Source organism: Bos taurus, chromosome 17, assembly GCF_002263795.3.
Source record: "Bos taurus isolate L1 Dominette 01449 registration number 42190680 breed Hereford chromosome 17, ARS-UCD2.0, whole genome shotgun sequence".
NCBI lineage: Eukaryota > Metazoa > Chordata > Mammalia > Artiodactyla > Bovidae > Bos > Bos taurus.
This window is the reverse complement of record NC_037344.1, coordinates 72,288,334-72,307,359: the sequence shown is the minus strand read 5'-3', so window position 1 is coordinate 72,307,359 and position 19,026 is coordinate 72,288,334. Positions and strand designations below refer to the sequence as shown.

Below are 19,026 nucleotides of genomic sequence, written 5' to 3'. Positions count from 1 at the left end.
CACGGCCACCACCGGCGGCGCACGTTTATTGAGACAATGTACAGACAGGCCACGGAGACATAGGGCCGAGGCTGGGGCCAGCAACGCAAAACGGAGTGCAAAAATAAAAAGGCACTGATCTGGTAAGAAAAGACACTCCGTGTGTTCTAAGAATATAAGTCATTTAATACTGTTAATTTTATAGCACAAAATAAAACAAGCTATGATCCCCAAAAATAATTTTAAAAGCTTACACAGAAAATATTATTGCCTGAAGTTTATGATCTTTAAGTTACAGGTCGAAGAGTTTGTGTTGTGTGGCTGTCACTTTAAAACACACGTGAAGGCCGTAGAGAGCCAAGGCCACCGCTCCTCCTGCAGAGACCAGGCCTGGCTCGTGGGACGCCCCTCAGCCGCGGGCGCACCCAGCCCCGGGGATGTGGGCCTGCACCCCAGCGCTGGAGGCCGGGGGAGCTTGGGGGTGTCTCGGGCTCTGTGTAAGAGCACTCAGGACTCACTCGTTTTAAGAGGTTAATGAACACAACATTAAAGGATTAAATTATAAACCCCTGGCTCGGCAGCATCCCTTTTCCAAGTGAGATGTTCACGCCCTCACGAGCGCGGGGCCCCCTCCTGGGCTGCGTCTCCGGGCGGAGCAGGCGGGCAGGGGTCATGGAGAGCCCGCCCCAGGGTGAGCTCAGGGCCACACTGCCAGGGCCTCGTCCAGCTGAGCTGCTGAGGGGCACACGCAGGGCAGAGCAAGTGGCCACGCAGAGCAGGCCCTGGGGGCCGGCGCCTCTGAGGACTCCTCTGGTCTCTTCCCGGTACAGTCTTCTCAGACCCCCAGGACCCGGGCCCAGGGCGAGGCGGGCAGCCGTTTCCCGTATACTGAGTGTAGAGAGACATTTCCCTGATTTAAAAGCTGACAAGGTTCGGAGTCACAGGCTCTGCTTTGGCACACGTCCAGAGCGCAGAGCTCAAGGCTCAGTCCACTCTGGGCTCCGAATCTCAGGGCAGCCACGGAGACGGGCACCGGGGTAAGGACGCAGCACACGCCAGCCCCAGGCAGAGGTCCTGGCACGGCCACGCCACTGGCCACAGGTGAGCAGCGGCTGGACTCACAACAGGAGGCGGCGGCGATGGGCAGCCTGGAGCGGAGGTGACCACGGTGCCCAGGGATGAAGAGGAGCCCAGCACAGCCTCTCAGGAAGCCACAGAGGGACAGGGCCACGTGAGCACGCGAGACCAGGCAGCGACGGCCACCCCCGACTGCAGAGCTGAGACAGAGCCCAAGAGCGGGGGCCTGCTGGTTCCGACCGCAGAGAAACTGCTCCCACCCTCATGACCCCTGAGCCCGGGGTCGCGCCCCAGGCACAGAAGACTGGGGGGACAGGACTTAGGCTGCGACCCCAGCCGGGGCTGCGGGGCACATTCTAGCAGAGGCCTGTCTTCACCGGGGCCCACAGGACGGGCACAGGGCCTGCGTGGAGGTTCCACCCAGCTGGCCGTGTGCTGTGGGATCGTGTGAACAGACCTCGAGCATCCGACGGGGACACCGAGCGCAGGGTGGGCGCTGGTTCACCTCCCGGGCCCGGGGCCCGCACGCGGTTGTGCTGGGGGGCAGCCGGCATCGGCACCCGCGCCCTCAGGCAGCTGGGCAAGCGTAAGGCCAGGCAGAGCCGGGGTCGGTGAGCGGGCAAGACTCCGGAGTGAATTCAACTGCTGAGAAAACCAGGGCCCGTACTTCCCAGGGGTGCCTTCACGGAAAGGCCACTCCTCCTCTGCTGACAGACAGGGTGAGCCCCCAGCTCTGACGCCTTTGGCCATGTCGTCCGGGAGGCTGTGTGCACAGCGGGGAAACGCAGGACCACTGGGGGGCTGCTCGGTCAACTCCAGACAGGACGACCGCTGCCTCAGGGCTCCGTCCCGCCTGCTCCCATGGTGACAGCGACTCATCCCTGATCTCATCACGGAACCTAACCTGCTACTTAAACACCTCTTCAGAACAAACAGGCCTAATTAACGAAGCCTTCCAAAACCAAACGGGGGGAAAGAAAGATAAACCAAAAGCCAGACGTGGAGAGTGCAGGGCAGCGGCCCTCTCCTGAAGAGTCTGCGCTCCACTTGTCCCCGGGCACAGCCCCGCCGCCGCGCGTCCGGGCCAGGGGGCACCTTCTCGCCCCCATGCGCCTCCACCAGTGTTTCCAGTTTATGATCCAACGACTCTACGATCAGCTACTCTGTGACAACACGACTATGATACAATGCGGGCAGCCCCAAGCACGCCCGGGCGGGGCCGCCGCTGCAAAGCCGAGACGGGCAGCGCGGGGCCCGGCCAGAGGGGGCTTCCCCAGCGGGAGGAGACAGACGGGCAGGACGAACAGCAGGTGCGGGGCGGCAGCGGTCACTCGCTCTCGTCCGGGTTCTGGGGGTCGATGATCTTGACGTGCGTGAAGGGAAAGAGCCCTTTGCGCCCGTTCACCTCGCCCTCCCACTGGCCGTTGATGTTCATCCTCGTGACCTTCACGATGTCACCCACCTGCCGGGGAGAAGGGGGACAGAGTCAGTACTTCCTCCGAAAACCACTCCCACAGATGGTGCCACTGAAGGGACCGACTCGGTTCCCAGGCCTCGCTCGTCTCCCGGGCGCTACGACGGGGACTGTGAGCGTGCACGGCCCCCAAGATGTGCTCTGACGTGGCCCCTGCCCGGACTGGCTGCCGCCCCCAGGGGACAGCCACCACCCGGCTCTCAGAACAGCTCAGCCCACACAGGAAGCGTACGAGGAAAGCCAAAGCCCTCTGGCAGGCCGCTCCAGGGGAGGGCGCGGCCGCCAGCAGGAAGCCCCTCGGCCAGAGGTCAGAGGCCACGGGGCTGCTCCGCCGTTAGGGGGCAGCTGCTCTGCTGGTGGGGCCCCTCCAACGTCGGCCACAGGCCTCCAGGCTCCACGGAGGCGCGGGGGACGCTGTTTGCGAAGCTGTCTGAGGCAGGTGGGGGTGCTCCTGCTTGGCTGGCTGCTCACCGGGTCCCTCCATCTGCCCCGTGTCTGACGGAAGGCCCCGAAAGAACAGGGCCGAGGGCGAAACACAGCACTCACCCCTCGTCCCAAGGACACGCCGAAACGAGCTGGTGGTGGGGTGCGCACGAGGCTCCATCTATTGCTCGTGGCGTTTCCAACGTTTTCTGCCCCTGTAACAGGCACCCCCCTCGACTGCCTTCTTCATTCCGGTAGTTCCCAGCTTTTTACGAAACAACCTTGTATTATTTCATTTGGGAAAAGGCACCTCCTGCTAAAGCTACTGTGCGAGCCAGCTGGCTGCTGGCCTCAAGTGACCAAGGGCCCAGAGCTGCCAGGTGGGGTGAGGAGCCCCCGCACCACGGCGCCCGAGCACAGGGCCCCAGGTGGGCAGGTGCTGGGCCCTGAGAAAGGCGGCGTGTTTTCTGAGGTGGATGCACAGAAGGGAGGACGCCTCTGAAACAGTCATCTGCGTTACTGCACACCCAGGGCTCAAAATGCAGCAATCGTGTTTAAACCAACGCCAGGCGTCTCAGACGAGGAAAAGCGCGCTGCACAGAGACCCTAACTGCACGCACTCTGAATGTATGAAGAGCTCCTAAAACCCAACAAGCAAACAAGGCGACCTGAAAATGAGCAAAGGTCCTGACCTTCATTTTCCCAGACAAGATACAAAAATGGCCAAGAGGCAGAGGAAAAGACCCTTCAAGTGACTGAAACCAGAGAGGTCACAGCCACGAGCTGCCACCTCACAGCCCTCAGGGCGGCTGTGGTAACTCTAAAAAGAAGGCAAGCGGCAGGTGCTGCTGAGGCTGCGGACTGTAACCCCGGCCAACTGCTTGTGGGACTGTAGGCTGGTGCGGCCGCTGTGGGAAACAGTTTGGCTGATCTCAGAAGGTGAACAGAGCAACCCAGCAATTCCTGTTTGGCAGATACCCTGGAGAACTGCCAGGCCTTCCCTGCTGGCTCAGACGGTAAAGAATCCGCCTGCAATGCCAAAGACCCAGGTTTGATCCCTGGGTCGGGAAGATCCCCTGGAAGAGGGAATAGCAACCCAACCCAGTATTCTTGCCTGGAGAATCCCATGGACAGAGGAGCCTGGAGGGCTACAGTCCACGGGGTCGCAGAGTTGGACATGACTGAACGACTTTCACTGGAGAACTGGAAACAGGTATTCACACACAAAACCCTGCATGGACACGTTCATCACACTGTCCTCAGCAAAAGGAGGCAGGGCCGACGCTCAAGGCCGCGACCTAGTGAACGGCACACAAAGCGGGCTCCACCTGCACAGAGGCTGCTGCTGGGCCACAAGCAGAGTGAAGACACTCACTGCAACACAAGCCTCTGTGAGACGAGCCAGATGCACTCAGATGCCCCACGGTCACGAGGCACGCAGGACTGGCAGATTCACAGAACAGAAGGTGGGCCAGAGGCTGCTGGGGCAAAGGACACAGCGGGGCGCTCCTGCCTAACGGTCACAGTTTCTGTCCAGTGCGATGAAAGGTGTCGGGAACAGACGGTGGTGAGGGCTGCTCGGCACTGCACGGTTAATGCCGCCGAAGCGCGTGCTGAACCCCGGCAGCTCGTCACGCACAGCGTGTGTGTGTTCAGTCGTGCCGACTCTTGTGACCCCCACAGACCTCTGGGTAGCCCACCGGACTCCTCTGTCGGTGGGGTTTTTCCAGGCAAGAATATGGGAGTGGGCTGCCATCTCCTTCTCCAGGGCAGCTTTGCCATTCAGGAAAAGATGAGCGATGTAACATGCCAAGCCCACCGGGCTGTGCACGTTCCGTGCGTAAACTGTGCCACGTGTGAGTCCTACCTCAATAAAGCTGCTGAGAGAAATGCCGCGGGGCTGAGCCCTGGCTCCGCCCCGTGCCCACCACGAGACCAAGCTCGAGCTCGAGTGCACGAAGCAGGGCAGCTGCGAGCATTACCATACGTGCCCCGTGAAGCCCCTGGCTGGCGCACCTCCCTGCACAACAGCTACGGCCACATACGGAAGACCGAGGCCAGCGTGATGACCAGTCTGTCTGAACCGCAGCAGGGCCCCAATTTCACGGTCCTCTCACCCAATTTACATATGAATAAAGAGGAACAATGTTCCCCGACTCGCAGCCCAGTGAGAAAATGGTATGCCAGAAGAGACAGCTACCTCAGGGACGGATTCCTACAGCCGGACGCTGGGAAGGATCACGACTCAACAACGGCAGTGAGGGTGCAGGCGGCACCCGGGGGCACCCCGCCGGGCTGGCTCCCGCTGCAGACCCGCGTCACTGGGCACACAGGAGCGGCCCAGGGAGGCGCAGTGGTCCCGGAGCGCAGAAGCACCGCCCACGCGGGGGAAACCCAGACTCGCCCTGTGGACAGGTCCCACCCGGTGACAGAGGCAGCCACCAAGAAACTGCTGACATGAGCGCAATTCTGACCAACGGAGCAAAAGCAACCGGAGGAAGCGGAAACCTGGGGATCCTAGGCCATCGGCAAAGGAAGGGGCACCACGGGCCTCGGAGACAGAAAGGCCAACTCAGAAGGTTCTGAGACCAGATGCAGTCCAGCGTCGAGGGGTTTTCAAATGGGGGACAGACAACCCGAGAGATGCCAACATGGCAACCGGAGAGGACCCGAGGGGGCAGGAGAGGGCATCCTGGGCACGCCAGTGAGCTCGCGGAGAGCGCCTGACGGAGGGCGTCCTCTTGCCGACAAGGACGGGCGGCCACGGGCTGACAGGCCCGTGTGGGCCACCTGCCGCAGAGCATCCCATTGCGGGACGCTGGCATCCTGACCAAGCGTCAACTCTCTTGGTTTCTGCTCCAACAGGGACGATGGCGGATTCTATAAAACATACACAGTGAGCTTGAGACCACACCTGGACACGAGTAGCAAACAGAGGGTTTATGACGATTTAGGGGGAGATGGTTCTGGAAGGCTGCATGGGCTCAGTCAGGGACAAGTTGCACCAGACCAAGCTCACTGTCCTTCCCTAGAGACGGGGCCTCATCAGGAGGGGCGCAGAGGCGGCTGTGGGTCACACGTCTGTGACACCTGCAGTTAACACGAAGCCGCACGTCGTCACCGCGACTTGAGACCAGAACCCTCAAGAGGGACAGCTGGAGGGGACACACCGAGGCCCGCACCCCTGGCGAGGCAGCAACAGAGTGAGCTACTCTCCCAGGTGGGTACCTCCGGACCGTCCACACAGGCAGAGCCGGTGCCGCCAGACTGTCCCAGGCTCCTCAAGGACCGGCCCCTGTGCCCCAAGCACCCAGTGAGCCCCTGCTGATGGATGGAGGCCTGGAGGAGTCCACGGCGAGGCCAAGGGCCGCCATGGGGACCGCAGCCCCAGGCAGACGGGCACGCGCCAAGCCCTCCTGGGGGCCCATCAGCGCCGAGGCCCCGCTCCGTCCAGGGGCCCCCTCGGAGCGCAGCCCCTACCCCTCCCGCCACCACTCCGAGGCCCATTCAGACCCCAGACACGCTGAGTGCGCCCGAGCCAAGCACAGCTCTTCTTCCCTTTAGTTTCAGGTCAGGAAAGCTGGAATACGAGTATGTGAGACTGGTATCTTTACACGGAGACTCGCGCGTCCGCCCCAATTACTTAAAATCGATCAGTAGGAAGGTAAGCGGCCCGGCGGCAGGCCTCTCCGTCTCCGTCTCGTCCGCCTGGCCCTGTGATACAGGAGCACCGCGTCCAAGCGCCGGTCTCTGGCCCAGCACTCCCCCCAGCTGCAGCCACACAGGTGTGTCCTGTTCCCGCGCGCTCCTGCTCTGCCAGGAATGCCTCGTCCCGCTTCACCCAGTCAGCTTCAAGACTCAGTTCGAGGGTCACCTCCTGTAGGAAGTCGTCCCAGACCACACCCCCCACCTTCCCAGCTGCTCCCTCCATCTCCTGCACCAACTCCATATCATCAGCTCACTCACCCACAGCTGGCTCCTGCCTCCAAGCTTCCAACAGGGGCAAGCTCCTTGGTGGCAGAACCCTACACTACAAGGCACCCCTCAGAGCTTGGACGTGTGACCGGATGAGTAAGGAACCACCGTGTACTGTTCTGGCTTAGAGGTGTAAGAAGCGTGTCCGAGACCACCCCGAGGGCAGGTGCTGGGCCAGAGGACACAGCTCGGCTGCAGGTGAGCTTGTAGCGGCCCCGGGGCCCTTGTTCCAAACACTCTCTTCCGCCAAGGATCCCTCTTCGGAAAGGCCAACCCTGCTGCCCTGAAGCCCCTCCAGCCCTGCTCCGCCAGGCATGGGAGGTCCCTCTTCAGACTGAATCCCAAGGAGCAACAGAACCAAGTGTCTGATCAAAGCTCTCTCTTAAGACAGTGCTTTACGGGCATGAATGTTCTCTCAAAAGTCAAGTTTCATAGAAAAAACGTGAACTACTTCGGGCAGTAAAGCTCGCCCGCAGCGCCCTCCGCCACAGCGGCTCAGAGCGAACAGCGCCGCCTCCACTGCGGCACGTGCTGTCCTACTTGTCCCCCTTCTAGTTTAATTTTACCACTTTTCCTGGTCCTGTCCTACTTGTCTCCCTTCTAGTTTAATTTTACCACTTTTCCTGGTGGCCTGATTGTACGTGTCCCAAGAGGGCTCAGGACAGGCACCAGTTTTAGAAGATAAGGTAACTCACAAAACGCTTCTTTACGGCCCGGCCCAGGGCCCCTGTAAACACACAGAGCAGACCCCACTGTGCAGCGGGATCTGGCGGAGGCCCCTTCCTGCTCCACGATGCCCTCTGGGTGGATCAGCGAAGGCGGCCGACCGGGTGGGCGCGTCACCGGGGGCCCGAGGCTGGAGGAGCGGCGTCGTGGCTGCAAACACAGGTGGTCTCACAACGAGCTTCCTTCTCCCCACCCTGGTCTCCCCAGGGCCCGCCTACACATCCACTCCCCCAGCTGCGAGCGGCACCCCCTACAATCCCCCACCCCACTGCACACTCCAACGAACAGAGGGGATGGGGTTTCTACACCGCACACCTTCCAGTCAGAGGTCAACAGGCAGGCATCCTCAAGGGAGTGTGGCTTTAAGCGCTGGCTCAAGTAAGAACGCAGCTCCTGACTTCCTTTAGGGGCCTGACATTCTGACTGGGAGCCCGGACTCCCGCTCACCCCTGTGTGCTGACGGCCCGCTACACAGCAAAACCCTGAGCCTAGCTCCCGGCTCCCGTGGGGGCTGTGGGGGTGCTCCCAGAGCCTGAACCCTCACAGAAGCCAGCAGCCTGTTGGCCCGGCCCAGACAGTGGGGGCCTCCCTGCCTCCTGTCGGCCCCTCCCGGGAAGCGTCACAGGGCCCGGGGCTCCCCTGCCGCGGGGCTCTTCCCTTCGGACGAGCATGAGACAGAGAAGTCACCTCGGGCTCCGAATCAAGCCTCCAGGTGAAGTTCACTGGGTAACTCTTGGTCCAAAACATCTGAAGATAACCAGTGAGAAAAGGCAGGAAAAGCAGGGCTCCCAGCGAACCTGCAGCGGGCGGCGAGGAAGCCGGAGGGCGCCCGCCCCACGGTGGCCCCGGGGTGAGCGCACGCTTCCGCAGGAGCTGTGTCTCAGGGCCTCCACACGTGCACGTGACCATATGATGATCCTCACGCTGCAGCGGTTCACGAGTTACCAGCAAACAAAGGCGCGAGGAGCCGAGGCACCAAACCCCAATTCTAGGACAAGGGTCTGCAGGGCCTGCCTCACCTTAGGCACAGGTTCGATCCGTGCTCGGGGAGCAACAAACTCCCTTCCAGACCCTCTGTCCGCAGGCCGCCATGGCGTCTGTGTTCACACAGGGTTCCCTGGGCGCACCAACGTCTCACCAAACTCCTACCTTCTGCAGTTTATCCCCCCAACACACACCTCTTTGTATCCTGACAAGCCACAGTCATACACTACGCCTTGCAAGAGCCTTTGTCCTCTTACAAGGCAACTCACAGTTAGTTAGAAGGACATGACTCGGTGATTGAACCACTAAAGTTCTCTTTCTCGCTGTTATAATTTACAAAATCTCAAGTGAGTGAAGCCTGAGGCGCTGAAACGTCCTTCCCCTGCCCAGCTCAAGAGGAGCCCCACCTGTATTCCTGGTTCTCAACTGCTCTCAATGTTAGGAGCGTGGGGCTGTGTCCAGCTGTGTGTTGATTTCATCTCTAGGGCATGGGTCTTTCTTAACCACTGTCTTCCCTTACTGCCTGGAGAAGGAAATGGCAACCCACTCCGGTACTCTTGCCTGGAAAATCCCATGGGCAGAGGAGCCTGACAGGCTACAGTCCACAGGGTCAGAGAGAGTCAGACACGACTGAGCGACTTCACTTCCTTACTGCAAAGAAAACCAACTGTTCTGAGACCACACCTGAGGCCCTGGAAGCAGCACAGAGCAAGGCAGCTACCGTGGGGGAAGCGGGGATGGCAAAGGACACGGGGCCGCGTGGGATCCTCACGGTGGTCTTCACGACCACCCAGCTCTCATCCCCGTCAGTTTAACCTTAAATGAGCAGTCCTGGCCTTACAGAAACAAGATTACAGACAAAACCTGAGGAAAATTTCCTGGTGGTCTGGACTCCGCGCTGTCATTGCTGAGGGCCTGGGTTCGATCCCCGGTTGGGGAGCTAACATCCCCGAGGGCCATGGCCAAACCCCAGAAAACCCAAGTGTCAAAGCCCCAAAGACCCAGCCGGGCAGCCTTTACCTCTAAGGCCAGGGCCGTCTTGTCGTAAGCACAGGGCACGCGTTTCTGAATTGCTTTCGCAAAGACAGGTCCGTTCTGTGTGGACGGCAGGGGGCTGACCGCGGCCCCGGGGGCGCCGGCGGCCGGTGGGGGCGCCGTGGTCTGCGGCTGTGCGTATGCGTGGGCGGGCTCGGGGACCCCGTAGCTGCTGGAATTCCTGTTCCCAGGCTTGCCCTGGGCCGAGGCCCGCACGAGCTTCTCCACGTAGGGCACGGGGATCATCCCCACCCGGCCGTCCTTGTTCCGGGCGCTCCACCACTGCTCCTCCGGCTTCTCGACGATCACCAGGATCTCGCCCTTCTTGAAGGGCAGGTCCTCGGCGTCGTTCCCAGGGAAGTCGTACAGAGTCCGCACGTACTCCAGGGTCTCCTCCGCGGCGGGCAGGCTGGGTGCGGACACAGAGCCCACCGGCGGGCTGGGGTACCTGCAAGGAGAGAAAAAAACACTCTGGGTGGAGACTCACTCGGTACCAGCGTCTGCCAAGCTTTGTGAGTGAGGAACGACTTGCCTCCCTCTCCGCGTCGTCACCGAGAAGGCCCCGTGCCTGACTGACTTTCTCGAGTCGAGCTCAGCAGGAGTTCCCGACTATCCTGACCTCGGCGCCTCTGCCCGTGTCTCACCGGCCCCTCTCGTTTACACACGCAGACGCCTGGCCTTTTTACAACCCCCACTAAGTTCAGCTGCGCCTTCCTGAGGCCCGTCACGACCACCACACGCTCTTCCTCCTGGCCCTCACCTGGGGCTGGCGTCCTGCACACTTCCCCAGGCACCCAGATGACAGACCCCTCAGGGCCCTCAAAATACAAAAACTGGCAAGGGAGTGTGCACTTGCGTTACGAAAAAAGGAAAAAAAAAGAAAAACCACCACACTGCATCTCGTATGGGAATCACCATCTGAGCCCCACGTTTTCAGACAAGCTCAGAGGTGCGTGCCCTGCGCTGAGCACCGCGGCCCTGGCCTGCTCAGGGCTCCCGTGAGCCAGCCCCCGCAGGCGGGAAGCCCCTGGGGTGAGTCAGAAAAGCAGCCCCCTCCTTCCGCCCCCTCCTGGAACGCCCCTTCCTCAGGAATACCGTGGAGGTCTCCCCCCACCTAAAGAGCGTCTGGAAAGTTGCAAATACGTGATGTTTGGGGAAAAACAATTTTGCCGTGAGCAATTCCCCGCTCTTAGCTTTTCTGAAGCCCAAGCTACTTGAGTAACTTCCCCGAGTGAGCGTCCCCGCCTCCTGGGGGTGAGGCTGTGCACGCCGTCTCCGAGCGGGGCGAGGCGAGGCTAAGGCAGGACATGCTGCTGACCCACCGACTGCAGCCGTGTGTCCCCGGAGGGGGCGGCCTTCCCCTTCTCCCCAGTCAATGACCTGAACAGCTGTTTCACAGAACATCACAACATGGCCTTCTACACCGAACCATTCTAGTTTATAGAAAGGTCTCCTTAAAAAAAAAAAGTGTCAACATGTTACAATAGCAAAAGAAAAAAAAAAAAAAAGGAAAACAAAAGAGAAAAAGTCTCCAGCCCCTGCCCTAAGGTGTCTGGTCGCCCCCCGCCCGCGCCTGGTGGGGCGGTTTTCCTGCAGCGTGGCCCCTCCACGCGCCTGCCCTCGGGAGCCTGCTGCGAGCGAGCCCCCCGTGCCTGGACGGCCCTGCCTGTCACCGTCTACGACGCCATCACATACTCCTGCACGTCATCTCCCTGGACTGTGTTCCTGGTAAAGCTGCGGTCCCCGCATTAAACACACCAACATTCTCACAGGCCTCAGGACACTCTGCCACACCACCCTCCAAAGCACAGTCATTTGGCAAAACGCAGATCTTTCTGATGTCAATGACGTGCTGCACAGCAGTCAGGACACCTCGGTGGCGAGCAGCCTGATGCAACACCTCCAAGGCCTCATTACTTGAAGACCCTGACAACTGAGGGAAACTGCTTAGCACCAACGTATCCGAGAAAGCAGCAGGAGTGGCCTCGGTGAGAAAGCGCTGACGCCCACGGCTGTCGGCGTGGTCTGAGGCTTCCTCACAGCGTCCCAGGGGAGTGCGCTCGGCACGTGGCCCCAGAGCCCTCACTCCGGCCAGGAGGCCTGCAGGCCGCATGAACGCTGTGACAAGCCCACAGCAGCTCCTGACCGGCCCGAGCCCCGGCTAGCTCCTCACTCCCAACCCCCTGACGTACACTCCTGCTCCTGTCTCAAGGGCCACAGAGGTTCTGTGAAAAATTTCCCCAAACCTCAGAGACTACCAAGAGCGCTCAGCTGCACAGCAGACCCGCTGAGGGTTTTTACTGTCTACACTGTTCAAAGTGAGAAGCAGGGAGTCCCACAGCACAGGGCCTGAGGACGCCAGAGCAGCTTCAGCGAGATTAACACTAACGACGTCCATCTACCCAGGGACCTGCAGGCTCTACTAAGAGCTCAGGGGACAGACGATGAATTGAAACCAAGCTCCTGCTCCCAAGACTGCAGACGTCATCCTGGCAGACTGGAAGGCAAAGGAGTGCACACGGCATCCATGTGTCACAACAAGCTGATGGGGTCAAGTTTCGCTAAGGGTCAGGGGACAACCAAGCGGTGCTGCACAAAAAGCCAAACACTAGCTCCCCAGGTGGCGCAACAGTAAAGAGCCCGTCTGCGTCGCAGGAGATGCATCAGATGTGTGTTGGATTCCTGGGTCAGGAAGATCCCCTGGAGAAGGAAATGGCAGCCCACTCCAGTATTCTTGCCTGGAGAATGCCACGGGCAGAGAAGCCTGGCGGGCTGCAGTCTATGGGGTTGCAGAGAGTCAGACATGGCTGAGCGCGAAAGACCTCGTGGAAGATGGGCTTACGAAGGTGCTGGTTCTCAACCAGAAAGAGGCTGGACACCAAGGGTCCAGAGGCGCCCCCTGCGGGCTGCCCACAGCCAGCCAGGCCCTCCCTGCACTGCTGCAAAGGGCCGGCGCCCCGTGGTCCACCAGCTTCCTGTGGACTTGCCAGAGCTTTCCACAGAACCCTTAAACAAGCACACCAAGGTTCTTAGCTCCACTACAGAAAATCCAGCAGAGTCTGGCAGAGGGCTCCGCAAACCACAGCGTGCAGGCCCACGGCCCACAGCCGGTCCGAGCGGGGGGGGGGGGGGGGGGCGGGCGTGACGGCTTCAGGGCCCACAAAGCTGACCAGCAGGCCCTTCCCTGAGGAGGGGGCACTGCTCACAGCTTCTCCGGCGCGATGCGGCGGCTTCTTCTAGCTCAGTGCGTGTGCAGACATCGCCACACGTGACAGGAGACCAAGCTCCCAGCCACACCCCGACACCAACTCGCCCCTCCACCCCATTCCCAACTCACGTTTTCACCCCAGCCCCCCGCAGAGATGACGCAGGGCGGTGCGGGCTCAGACACAGCAACCACCACAGACCCGCTGCCCAGAGAAGCAGGACACAGCAGCGGAGCCAGCCCCTGTGCCCCGTCCTCCCGCATCCGTCCCGTGACCAGGGCTGTAAGCGGCACCCAGCACACACACGGTCCCAGGTGCAGAGCGCGCTCCCTGCAAAAGCCAGAGGACGCGCCTCAAAAGCCCGCGGGCCGGCCGCCTGCACGCATAAACCATAGGTCAAGCATCTTCAGCTTTAACAGTGTCTAACACAGCAAAGCAATCAACTGGCCGGACAGATTTTCGAAGGCCCCAGGGTGACAGATATGGAAGACTCACTCCTGCGGCTGTATCCAAGAGCTCACAGCAAAAAGGCGGAAAGCAGGACAATGGCACAAGAGCCCACCCCAGGAAGGCCGGCGATACGGCTGTCCAGTCAGAGGGCCTGGGCAGGCCTCCGCACCCGCTCCCGCACCCCGGGCTCTCACTCTGCGCCCACAGCTCCTCTGCGGGTCCTGCCGCTTCCACCTGGGCTCAGACCCAAATCTGGCTATTTAGCCCTAACAAGCCCCCAGAAGCCGAGCCCTGCCTGGCTCCCTGCTGCAAACCCGCATCCCTCCCCCAGCCCTGCCTTTCATCGCTCACCTGAGGCGCCGTCCAATCAGCCTGAGGCCACACCTCTTGCCTCACCTCCAGGAAACTGCCCAGATCAGGGGGCCCCAGCGGCTTCCTCCTGGATTCCCCACACAGGAGACCTCAGTCCAGCTTCTCACGGTCCCTTCTCCCGTGACAGCCCTTAATTCATGCCACACTCCAGACTCTCCCCACCCTGACCCACCCCGGAGCAGGCTCCAAAAGTAAAAGCTGACCACGACAACTCTTTCCTTAAAGACTCTGGAGCGCTCCCACTGCTGAAGGCAGGTACCAAGTGCCGGAGGCCTGTCGCAACTGAGCATCCTTCCTTCAAGCCTGCGGTGCCTCATTCGCAGCAGCCACAGCAGCCCTTCCACCTCTCACACCAGCCCTCACCCTTCAATGGCCACTCCACAGAGCACCTTCTCTTCCAGCCCTGCCTGACCCCCGGCTGGCCATCCACGGCACTCTCAGGGAGCTGAGCCTGTCAGCAAGGCCACAGTTTACTTCTATGACGAGACTGGAGTCCAGTACTGGGCTTTGGGACGATGTAGGCCTCAACACACTGAAATTCCTGCTAGAACTACGATGCCACAGACAGCGAGAAGCCTCTCCCCCAGGCCCCGGTGAATCTGTTCCAGACAAGGAAGCCCCGTGCGCCACCCAGCTTGCCGCCGGGCCCTTTTGCCTCAGCACGGCCCCACCTCGCTGGTCAGGACCTCGGCTCTGACTCTAGGATAATCTTAATTCCCACCAACAAAGCACTGCCCCCTTTTACTTATCCGAAGGAAAATGCTTTTGCCTGAGTGAACCTCAGAAATAATCCAGTCCAACTGTTCAGATCAAGAGAATCATTCTTAGATAAAACGTTCTCTGAATCTGAGTCTCAAACGAGAGAAAGAGCACAGGTCAGACGGCTGTCAGCACTCTAGCGCCGAGGGGACAGAATTCTGGCCTGGCTGAGGTTCCATCCGGCGTCACGACGGTTCTGTTCCCATCTAAACTGAACTTAGGGGATTTAAGCTACCGGTAAGGAGAAACTCAAAGGTTATCCATAGTGCTGAATTCTATGTTAGTTGAAATCAGTTAATGCTCCTCTCCTACCTGCTCCTCCTAATTACAAAAGTCCAAATGCCCCCTTAAACACCCAGCTTGCGGCAGTGGGAGAAGGCGTGGCCTCTGCCAGGCAGGCCTGAGTGTCCCCTCTGGGCAGGCGCTCAGGTGAGGCTGGGCATCCTTTCTGCCCTCACAGCTGCTGACTGTATCAGAGGACCTGGTCTTTAAAGTCAGCAACCAGGAAGCTCTGAAGAGCCTGACGGGGAGTGCTGAGTCAATGTCAGATCTGTACTACCAGAGTGTGCTGTGAGCAATATCTATTGAGTTAAAAAAAAGGGGGTGGGGTGGGGAGTGGGGGAGGTTCGTCTGTGAGTCAGTTGCCTCAGTTTTTTCCATCTTTGCTTCTCATGGTTTTCCTCCCAGTCATCATATAGCTACATAAGCTACAACTGGAAAATTTTATAAGTGAAGCGACCTATGCAAAGCACACTTTCAATTTTCTAAACCATGGGAAAATGTACTTTGTGTCTAAACTGAATCCAGTCAGAAGCCTGAACCTCTGCTGTTAAACTGGAAACAGCCTCTATTAAAACAGACAAAAGCCCAGCAGCGCTTACCTGACACTGAATATAACAGGGTCTTAGAAACGTTTACACTCAAGGAAGACAGAAGTGAGAAGATTCTGTTTATCACAGTTTTTAATGTGAAAGTTGCACCATGTGTGGAAAAAGAACCCTTTAAAATCCGTCATTGAAAAGTCAAAAGCCACTGACACACCTTTTGTGTTTAAACGTAAGATCCAAGACAGAAACGAATAGTACAACTCAAAAGACAAAAGTACAAGATAATCCAGAGGACAGACAGCTACAAATACACCAAGTCACCCTGTCTCTTCCTTTCTCTTCCCCGTTACCCCCTCCCAGCAGCAACTTATCTCCAAACCACAGCTGTCCCTCAGTCTGTGTCAGTCAGTCTACGTAACGTCTCTACAACAGATGGACACACGGACGGACGGACAACTCATCAGCCGTCATCATCGTGACCTGGATTGCGGTAACGGCCCAGGTCACTTCCTGACTGCAAACTCCTTCCCTGGCACCCCGCTTCCTTCCTCTGACCATCCAATGTGAGCTGCCTCTGCAGAGCCACGCCCCTGACACTGCCGGCCCCACCCGGGCTCCCCTTCCGGGCTCCCCCTTGCTCTGACCCTACGGCCTCAGGTCAGCCCCTCCTACCAGACCCCCGGCCTGCGTGGACTCTCTCCACAACACCCACGAACGCTGTACTCGATTCAAGCTTCTCCTTCCCAGCCTGTCTCACTGCCATCCAAGGTCCGTGATGAAGAAAGCGGGTCTGTCGTCCCTCTTTCCCAGTACGCATCACTGGGATGTAACTCTCCTGTGATGTCTGGGGGGACTTCCCTGTGGTCCAGTGGTTAAGGCTCCAAGCTTCCACTGCCAGGGGCTCCGGTTTGATCCCTGGTCAGGCAATTAGGTTCCCACATGCCGCACAGCCAAAACATAAAGAAGTTATTCCCCCAATAAAAAAAGAGAAGATCAATTCTTAAATTCTGAGAAAGCCATAAAGTTGTCACTTTTGACTGAGCAAAATGGACCCCAAAAAAGAACTACCAGCCAAAGCACAAGCAGCTCTGGCTTCAGGAGCTCAGCTCTGAGGCCTAAAGAGCCTAACCACTTCATCCACCCTGCCTGGGGCGTGAAAGCACATGGCCTGATTTCTGCATTTGGCCAAAGCTGGCCCAGCCTTGTCTTCTATACTAGGTGAGTAATAAATACATCACCCAAATCCGTGGATTTCTGGCTCAGGGAGAGGCAACCCAGATTCAGTGTAACAAGGTAAATCCTGCCAGGATCTAATTCAACCGGCGCAGTGACAGCCCTCGGAGACACCAGGGAAAAGGAAAAACTCAACGGCAGCAGGACGCCCAGGGCAGAGGGCACAGGGGAGGAGAAACAAGCAAAGCTGACCCGAGGCGGGGGCAGTGTCAGGGAAAGGCCTCGAACAGCAGGGAGGCGCTGCCCAGGTGAGGGGCGGGTGGGGCCCGAGCAAAGGTCCAGGGGTGTGAGTGGGTGTGTAGGGCGGGCTCCCCGGAAGCAGCGGGAGGGGGTGAGGACAAGCATCTGGGAAGGAGCACGAAGGGGAAGCTGGGGGTCGCGTCTGTGGGTACTGGGAAGCCAAGGCCGCACCCCTTTCTCTCCACCAAGAAGGGGCTCGAGTCGCTCCCTCACAGCTGCACTGAGGTGCCCGGCGCGGCGAGGCTCAGCCAGTGCCTGAGAGGAGCGCTGGGAGAGGCAAATGCATTTGAAGTCTCGATGCTGCGGGTGCTGAGAGCCCCTCCGGCCTCTTACACTGGAATCACGTCGTGCTGAAAGCTGACTCTAGCTACCAGGCTCTTCGGGGACCTGGAGGCTTCGCCAATCAGATTCGTGGTGTCTGGGTCTTTGTTATACAGTATCTGATTTATAATCCCTTTCTCCCAGCTTTTAAAGTCCGTTTAGTTCAGCAGTTAATCTCCTAGTCATTACAGCATGAGGGCTTTATTTGCTCTCTACCTCTAGTCCACAGAAGCATCCAGGGCGTACTCCTTTAATATGACAGCTTCTAATGTTCAGAGCTGAGACTACTATCTGGTCAGCAAATCTCTAAAGTCAGAAACATCTCACCCTGAAAAAAATGTGTATTAGCACCCTGTCCTTTTTAAGCAGACACTTAAAAAAACAAATACCTTTTATTTTTAAAATCCTAGGCCACCTCTTTAGCTCAAGTTTTGCATAATTTACACAAAAGCAGCCTCGAGCAAAATATTAAGGCAAATAAGCAAATGAAAAAGGGATGCTTAATGCTCAGTGTCAACCTGGGTTATTTTAAAATAGATACTAAGTCATTCAACTCAATACAAAAAGTACATCTGAAATTCAACTAGGGTAGAATCTTGAGTGTCATTCAAAATTTCCTCTTAGTCTAGACTCATTCCACCTTGGAATTTAACCAAATGGATTTCCAGTTCATTAAGGGCCCAGCTTGGGGGAAAACTATTTTTAAAAAAAAGAAAGAAATTCCTCGTTCAAGCCGACCTCTTTTACACTATTTTCAGTTAATGTATTATAAAACAGACACCTGGCTTATTTCAACCCTGGCACCAGGGTATCAATATATGGCCCTGATATTTCACAGTTTAAGGTATTTTGTTTCTAACTGCGAAGGCATTTTCATCTCTCGAGTTTCCAAAGGCTGCAGTCCAGGAGATCCAACGGTGGAGTTCAGAGACCTTGAAAGGTGTGCAAACTTGGGGGGGGGGGCAGGGAGGGACCCGCGGGGCGGGGAGCCCAAGACTAGCTTCAGATTCTCAATCCGTGGTCCAAAACCGGCTTCAAGACCGGTAACAGAACCCTGCTTCAGCAGGTAATTTACACCGAGGACGTGACGAAAGGCAAAAAGCGTCCCTCTTCTAACTGGGCACCCGCAGCTCAACCTGCCGGGTCAGACGCACCGGCCTCATCCACGGCGACCCAAGGCCGCGACACCGCGCGCAGAGCTCCCGGCCCGCCGCCCGCGCCCCCGCGCACCTGGGCGCCGGCTCGATGAGCGTGGTGGTGTCCAGGTAGTGGATCTTGTAGAACTCCAGCAGGGCCGGCAGGTGGTCGAACTCCTGGTCCCCGATCTTGAAGCGGCGGTTGGGCAGCGAGTTGATGATGTAGTGGGACACGCGCGAGTTCTCGGACACGGACAGCACGTAGTCCCCGGGGCAGGTGGAGGAGTCGCGGACGAGGAACACGCCGTGGCGCTGGCCCTGGAGCCGGGTCTGCGCCTCCTGGCGAGACACGGGCCCCATGTACCAGGCCGAGCGGTCCGAGGAGTCGAACCTGGCGGAGGACATGGCGGGCCGGGCGCTGGGGCCGGGCGGGCCGCGGCTGGCTGCTCTCGCCTGCGCTGGAGACGCTCCGCCCGGGGCGGCTGCGGGCCGAGCGGGCCTGCGGCTCACCGCGCGCCTACAGGGCCGCGCCCGCGTCTTCCTCGCGGCCGCGGGCCCGCAACATCCTCCGGGCCGCCGGCCTGCTTCGGGGCCGCCTCACGGGCCGAGCCGGCTCCGGGCGCGGGCCCAGCCGAGCGCGGCGAGGGCCGCTCGCGGAGCCTCCGGTCAGTCCTGGCCCGGCGCGCGCCGGCCCCGCGTCCCCGCCGCTCCGCACCGAGCTCCGCGGCCGCGCCAAGCCCCAGAACCCCCGGGAGCGCCGCGCCGCCGGGGCCGCCGTGCCCAACCCCGCTCCCGAGAGCCACAGCAAC

General features: G+C 59.2%; 1 protein-coding gene across 1 annotated transcript; it reads right to left on the bottom strand.

The window, feature by feature from the left end:
* CRKL (CRK like proto-oncogene, adaptor protein) lies at positions 1-19,026 on the bottom strand. The gene is made up of 3 exons (XM_024977877.2): positions 18,312-19,026; positions 9,659-10,121; positions 1-2,518 (listed from the first exon to the last, which is right to left on the bottom strand). The coding sequence occupies exons 1-3, from the start codon at positions 18,620-18,622 to the stop codon at positions 2,384-2,386; spliced, it is 909 nt and encodes a 302-aa protein (XP_024833645.1). The 5' UTR covers positions 18,623-19,026; the 3' UTR covers positions 1-2,383.